The sequence below is a fragment of the Gobio gobio genome (assembly GCF_949357685.1).
Source record: "Gobio gobio genome assembly, chromosome: 10".
In the NCBI taxonomy this organism is placed as follows: domain Eukaryota; kingdom Metazoa; phylum Chordata; class Actinopteri; order Cypriniformes; family Gobionidae; genus Gobio; species Gobio gobio.
The window spans coordinates 3541773-3549669 of NC_137116.1; the positions used below are offsets into that span (position 1 = coordinate 3541773).

Sequence of the window (7897 nt, forward strand, 5' to 3'; positions counted from 1 at the left end):
ACACACACACACACACACACACACACACACACACACACACACACACACACACACACACATATATATATACACACACACTGTATATAGCTGGTAACAACAACCAAATAATACAATGTACAAAAGCTGGGGGACAATATATTTTGTGTATACTTTAAAAGACTATTTGACAGTGTAAGCAAAAACATGGTATGACCTGCAACAATACGGCTTTGCCAGTAATGGCCCACCTAAAACCAATTGAAAGAACCTTGGATTTTAAACTGGTGCAAACTGGTCTAAGCTTTTTAGCAAGATGTTGTTGTGTGGATGAATGTGTGTGTGTGTGTGTGTGTGTTTGATTGCAGGGGGAAAAGGTTTGTAATAGTGCTTGTGCAGTAGACCTCTTTTTAAGTGACCCTTCCAGTCTGTAGCTCCACTATGGGACCAGTGAAAAGCCTAAAAGCTTTTGACCTTAATATTTGATGAGTCCAGTATGTTAAACCAATTAATCTGAGACTAATCCACATACTGGACCACAATCTCATAATTAATATTTCAGAGGCAGCGCATTATGGAGAAAGCTAATAAATGAAATGATTGGTTTTGGGGTTGAGCTCCAGGCCAGACCAACTCCCCAAGCGTACAGCATCCAAATCCTGAGAGGCGCAACTTACGGCACCATCTGAGGTCCTGAACTGGAAATACTGTCAGCATTTGCCTGAGAGCTTTTTGGATTGAACAATGCTCCAATTGCAACAAACTAGTATCCACTGTCTACTCTTGCTCTAAAAGTCTGTATGGATCTTATCCATTAGCGCCTGTCAGATGCAGGGAGTTTTGTTAGAGTAGTTTGATTTTATGTATCTTCTGTTTTTATGAAATTTGAGCACACCTGGTCATCTTAATGTCAAACTGCAGTTCCACCATATATTCTAAATTTCAGTGACGTTCTATTTTTGTAATTAATTACATTGTTTGTCCATTACCACTTTTATTGATTCGACAGATTCGAACTCGCGTCACCTACATCAGCACTGTGACTCAATATGTCGGATGAATCATTGTGCACTTACTGTTTCACATGTGTAGGTTGGAGGTCACACTATGCTGCCAATCCGCTGGATGCCACCAGAAAGTATCATGTACAGGAAGTTCACCACGGAGAGTGATGTGTGGAGTCTGGGAGTGGTGCTGTGGGAGATCTTTACCTATGGGAAACAGCCCTGGTACCAACTGTCAAATAATGAGGTACTGATGCACAACATACACACCCATGTGATCTCCATGCAGTGAAATAAATGAGCCAACAAATTTGATCCAACTAATCTACTCCTTGATCAATGTGGCATTACTTCTCTGCGCATTTTGGATGTTTTATACAGTTCTTTAGGCTGTTCTGACAAGTAACCAATGCCCCAGTAACCACCCACAATACTATAGAAATCACCTAGAACACATTAGTATCCACACAGAAAACCTCAAAGACCACCAAGCACACCCATAGCAGCCACCTAGAACACATTAGTCACCAACCAGAAGACCCTAGAGCAAGGGGTAGCCAACCCTGCTACTGGAGAAAGGTTGTCTACCCCTGCCCTAGAGATCATCCAGAACACCCTACCAGTCTACTTGAACACATTAGAGAGATACAAAATGTGCAGTGCTTGGGATCCTTTGGGACAGGTTTGAAAACCCCTGGTCTAAGTGGTGTCCACAGAATAGCATAGGATTTATAGATAATTTGCGGAGTTTTTAGGGTAGACCTTACCTGCTTCCTCATAGTGTTAGTGATTGACTATCTGGCCCCCAGGTCAAAAAGCAGACAGACTTTCTTAACCGACCATCTGCTAGATGCCCTGAGTTCCCATGTAGCTCATATAAATTACAAGCTCCTGAGGGTCCACTATCCTGCAGAGTTTAGCTCCAACCTCAGTTAAACACACCTAAACCAGCTAATCAAGGTCTTCAGGATTACTAGATGTATTGGGACAATTTTTAGCTAAACTCTATAGGACATTGGCCCTCCAGAAGAAGGATTGTACAGCCCTTCCCATGGAACCACCCAGAACACCCTAGCAACTACCTAGAACAACATTAGTATCCACACAGAAAACCTCAAAGACCACCAAGCACACTCATAGCAGCCACCTAGAACACATTAGTCACCAACCAGAAGACCTTAGAGCAAGGGGTAGCCAACCCTGCTACTGGAGAAAGGTTGTCTACCCCTGCCCTAGAGATCATCCAGAACACCCTACCAGTCTACTTGAACACATTATCAAACACACAGGACACCATAACAAGCATCCAGAACACATTAACAACCAACTAGAAGACCCTGAGGCAGTGTTTCTCTACCCTGTTCCTGAAGGAACACAAACAGTACACATTTTTTAACTCTTCCTAACGGCTTGTTGTCGAAGTCAAGGGTTTTTTAAAACTGTCCTGTCCCAGAACTGCACATGTCTCCCTTATCTACCTAGAACAAATTGGCAACTAACCCAAACCGAGCAAGGCCTGCATCCCTTAAAATCTCAGATTTGAAGAATTCAAAAACATAAGGCTACACTATATAAACTGCTGTATATTCAGCTTCTTGCATGGTTGTTTATCTTAATAAACAATAATTTTCTACATTTATAGCAGTTTGCCTCGCACATTTCAGGACATTTATTTAGTTTGACCTTTCACTCCTTGCTCTTTTGTAGGTGATAGAGTGTATCACCCAAGGTCGTGTACTGCAGCGACCCCGTACCTGTCCAAAGGAGGTGTATGACTTGATGCTGGGATGCTGGCAGAGAGAACCCCACACCCGACTCAACATTAAAGAGATCAATAACCTGCTCCTCAACCTGGCCAAGGCATCACCGGTGTATCTGGACATCCTGGGATAAGAGAGCATGTGCCGCGTGTGGGACTGCGAGTGGATCCCTAAAATTGCCCCATCCTCTATCCCACCCCAAATCTCTTTCTTCTACAGCTTTAACACCTCCTCCCTTGCCCTCCTCCTCATCGACTGCTCCTCTTCTCAATGTAAACGTCTAGATACATTGGCAACAGGACTGTGTCCAATGACTATGAATTATGTATTTATGAACAAAAATGGATTGAATGGAAAGAGGCGTACTCAAGTGACTATAGATTTGCTTACAGAGAACAAAATCCCCAACGGTTGACCATCCTCAACTTCTGGACCACACCTGAAAATTCCAGTTCAGTGAATAAATGCCCTCGGGACTTGAGGAAGAGGACATAGCAGCTCCGAATAATGACCAAACACAAATGAGAGGAGAAATAAACAACTTTTGCCCACTGGACAGATTTGGTCCTGTCAGCTCCCATCTTTTGCGTCAAACATCCGATACAAAGCACAGAACGTGAAACTAGCATGGTGATCACCGGTGACAAACTGCAACTATATCTATAAGTATACATGTGAGTTTATCGAACTGGACGTTACCAATGTAGTTTTACAGTTGAGCGACTCGAATAAGATGCTTCTGGACACTGGAAGGATGTTGTTGCTGCCGAGCTAATCCGAAATGCAAAGTAATCCATTAAAATGTGGAGAGAACATAGGCGATATTTATAGTGGGACATGTCCCCACTACTTTTGCCATTGCCGATTTTGTCCCACCACTTAACGGTTTGCAGCAGGGTTATGTCCAGTGCAGTGAATGCATCTCCAGTTGTCGAGCAGGGGGTTATATTTTGTTAGTATGAGTAGCGATCTGTTTGTGGAATTTGATTTTTGGACATCTTTAATCAATGTCATTTTTCACATTTCAGTTCTGACTTGAAGACGAGCTCTACTGCTCCACTCTACTACTGACCTGATTTCCAGATGCTTCATATTTATAAGATCATGTTCAATTATTTGTGCATAACCTTAAATATTCATAAGCTAAGCCTTCTCCGTTTTGTGGTGTCCCAACCAGCGTGTCTGTTTTCCGCCCCTGTGCCCTCCACCAAATCAACAGCCATGGTCTTCAGGTCTGTACACGACGTGCACCATGGAGAGCTAAATGGAGTCATTTGAGACGAGGCCATGCTTCAATACCATCAGCTTGCATTTCTTACAGGAGCTTAATTATGCAGAGTGGCCGATTATGATGGTGCGAGCTAAATTACGACCTTTCTCATTCGCCATGTTTTACTACTGAGTTGAAGCACTAATGTAGTACTCAAGCTTCGGGTCGTACAACTGCTATAGTGTAATATATATTTCATTACAGGACAAATGTCTCCTATTAGCAGCAACTCCCTCTAGACTCATATACTCTATCAGTGGGGAGAAGAGGAGAGACGGGAGGGGACAGGATGGAGAGAATGAGACGAGGGGAGGAAAATTATGTTAAAGAGAGATAAACACGAATCACCTCACTAAAACCCACATTTCTAATTCCTTTTATCGTACATAAATGATTATATCTATTTATCACTATAGAGATCCTATCAAAGCATCCTTTTTGTTTGCGTTGATTATCAAGACTTATACACTGTACTAAATGCCGTCAAACAAATATCTTCCAAAAAAATCATTTTGTGAGCGTAAAATCCCAAGAAATAGTTTACACAAGTTTGGAGTTCAGTACTTTTTTGGAATATTCTTGAAGAGATGTAACTTTTAGTTTTATATTTAATTTATTTTGTACTTAACGTGAAGCACTTTTGTGTTTGCCTGTACATTGTTTTGTTTTTTTATTTAAAAAGAATTATTATTGATATTATATATTTTTTTCTTATTTAGTTGAGAGCAAATGTAGAGGTAGTTTCTGGGTTCAAGGGTTGTGGAATGGGATGTATTGATGAAAAAAATATAGGAAGATTATTTATTTTGGGGTGAACTTTGAGAAAACTCAGTTAGGTTGACTACAAAAACAATGAAGCCTAATTTTGGATTGTGACTCATTAACATAATGTATTTTTTTTCTGTTGAGTTTCTGTAATGAAGTCATTTTTTACTGAAGAACAAAGTTTTAAAATAGGTTTTTTTTTTTAAACAGTACAACAAACTACCATGAAGTATCAGTATTGAAATGTCTACTTTTGCAACTTTCATTCTTATTTTCATGAGGTCGTTCAAAGATATGGGAAGTTTCAGCGGTTTAGATTAGTATGCGACAGAACAATAAACTGTGACTGCATATCAAATACTGTCTTCTACATGTACAGAACTTCTTCTGATGTTTCAGAATGTCTATAAGCTAAACTACTGTCCACAATGAAACCACCTGACAAGTGTTAATGTCTACATGACAGCAAAATGTACCTTACTTTCTTGCACTTTCCTAGCCTGAAACAACTTTCCTTTTCACCAGTCACCAATTTTCAGAAGGAAAACGATTTGCAAAGGCTGTTTCAAGTTGACTTCGAATCCAACATTCTTAAGACACTTCCCACCTAGTATACTTTTCTTGATACTTTTAAATGATACATGTCTACTGACACCTGGAAAGAAGATTTCTGCAAAGTATCAAGTGTGTTAAACAGGTAAACACTCAGCTAAAAAAAGTACAATCAAACGTCTTTATCTGTATGATTACTTTGAGGTATATGGACCAGTCAAGTTGTCCGCCATTGTATTTAATAAAAGTGTAATGTCTTACCTCATCACGTGTGCGTGTGGAGTGTGTTATTGTGACAGTGAGTTATGCGTAGGTCCATGTTTATAGGTTGGTCAATAGAGGTTCATACAGAGTGCTTTGACAACATGGGCCGAACGTATTGACCTACAGCCACTAAAATGCTTTATTGACAGCCATGTTTTTTTATGTCTTATTGGCTGCCAGCCTGAAAATGTATCTCATACAGAAACATGATGGAGACCAGAGCAAGTTAAATACAATTTATGATGACACGGCACAATCCATAAAGTTTATGTAGCATTAGCGTTGCTATAGTAGATCTGAGGCTACAAGAGTAGAATAAGACAAGAATCTGTTCCAATTCCCATTTCACTGAGGTGGGCAGAGGGGAAAAAGAAAGGGAAGACTGATCAATCAGTGGATCGATGGCTTGTTTTGACATTGTACATTAAGAACTAACTAATTGCCAGAGGGCTAAATGCTTTTAAAAACACATCCATGATGTTCAATGCAATCAGGATTTTTCACAGCATGCAGCAGAATTCTCGAAGGACCGAGTGTGCGCGAGTGTGCAAACAACTGCAGCTCTAAACAAACAAAGATCTCTTCTGATGTTATCATTGCAAACCAAATCTTGCAGTTTTACGTTTTATACTTATTACAGTTTTAAACTATAGTATGTCAACCACACTGCAATGTTTGTGCTACAAACATGAATGAGACCTCGAAAAGTGTGGCTTGTTGTTTTTATTGACGACCAGCTTACATCTTTTAAAGTGACCCATATCCGATATCTACATTTACATTATACACTTGGCGAAACAACCCAGATGAAATGATAATGAAGCTTTTGCTTTCCGGACCATCTTTAAAGGTCAGCAAAACATTGGGTTGAGCTTTCGTCCTCCATTGCGCCATTGAAAAGAGTCAGGTGATCACGACTGATGTCCACCTGAGTTGACGTCATTCGCCACCGTCGTTTTTTCAATGGGCGTATGACTCACATTGATGGTAATATCCGATCTGTCCACTTACATGGCAGACGCAAATGCGCGTATTTGATTTGCTTTTTATTTGATTGATTTGATTTCCACATATAAATGAGGCCGATTTACTAATTATTTTCCTCGATTTGCTAAATCATCCGCACTATTTATAAATCGAAGGGCCAAATTTGTAAATTGTGCATGCGATTTAGAAAATCGAGGGATCGAAATAGTAAATTTAGGGAAAGAAATTGTAAATCGAGGGAATGGAATATAAATCGTGCGGACGATTTATAAATCAAGGGATCTAAATAATAAATTGAGGGAACTAAATAGTAGATTTTGCACATGATTTATAAATCGAGGGAATTAATGAAATCGTGCACACAATTTACTTTTTTTTCTTGCATGTCATGTGCGGGGCTCCGTATGAAACTGATTTGGGAATATCAGAATCCATGTGTTTTTTGTTTTGTTTTGTGGGTCACATTCGATCTGTGCCACCCTAGTTACTGTTGCTAACTCGGACAAACAAACAGAGTTGCTAACTGTCTTACAATGACAGCTGTCAGTGTGAAAACCTTGTCCCAAGATCTTTCTGATAAATTTTGGACACAGAAGAACCACCTCTTGTCCAGGAGCATTCAAGTACACTGCAAAAAAAATATTTTCTTACTTAGTATTTTTGTATGGTTTCCAATACAAAAATACTAGTATTTAATGATTAAATTAGTAAAATTACACAAGATAATTTCTTGTTTCCTGGAAAATAAATTAAGAATAAAGTGAGTTTTTGCTTAAAACAAGCAAAATGATCTGCCAATGGAGTAAGAAACAAGAAACAAGATTTCAATCAGAAACAAGATTATTTTTCTTACCGCATTGGCAGATCATTTTGCTTGTTTTAAGCAAAACTCACTTTATCTTGATTTTATTTTCCAGAAAACAAGAAAAATTATCTAATGTAATTTTACTTATCTAGTAAATGCATCTTAATTTAAGAACTTTTAGATATTTAGACTGGAAACAAGACAAAAATACTAAATAATGAAAGCATTTTTTTTGCAGTGTAGGACTTAAATATGCCATGGATGTCAGGACACAGACGGAGGCAGAGGGGTAAGTGAACACAGACGTAAAATAGACGTGAAAACAAAATAAAATATTTTAAAATGTTTTTTGTTTTTTTTATTCAGTGGGTTTTAATGGTTTCAAACCCCATTGTATGGACAAAAGCCGTAGAAACATTCTTCAAAATATTTTCCGTTTTGAATGAACTAACCAGTTGTACAGAACTTTTAACAGAGGATAATTACTCATGATTGTTAAGGCTGAGAAAAAAGA

General features: G+C 39.0%; 1 protein-coding gene across 1 annotated transcript in view; it reads left to right on the forward strand.

Annotated features, from left to right (window-relative positions):
* Positions 1-2873, forward strand: part of ntrk2a (neurotrophic tyrosine kinase, receptor, type 2a) — a gene marked incomplete at both ends in the record, with an annotated part of 76225 nt that extends 73352 nt beyond the window's left edge. Inside the window, 2 exons of the mRNA XM_079826588.1 lie at positions 1069-1227; positions 2688-2873. Coding sequence (XP_079682714.1) covers positions 1069-1227; positions 2688-2873 — 345 coding nt within the window. The remainder of the gene's footprint in view (positions 1-1068; positions 1228-2687) is intronic.
* Between the last annotated feature and the right edge of the window lie 5024 nt (positions 2874-7897).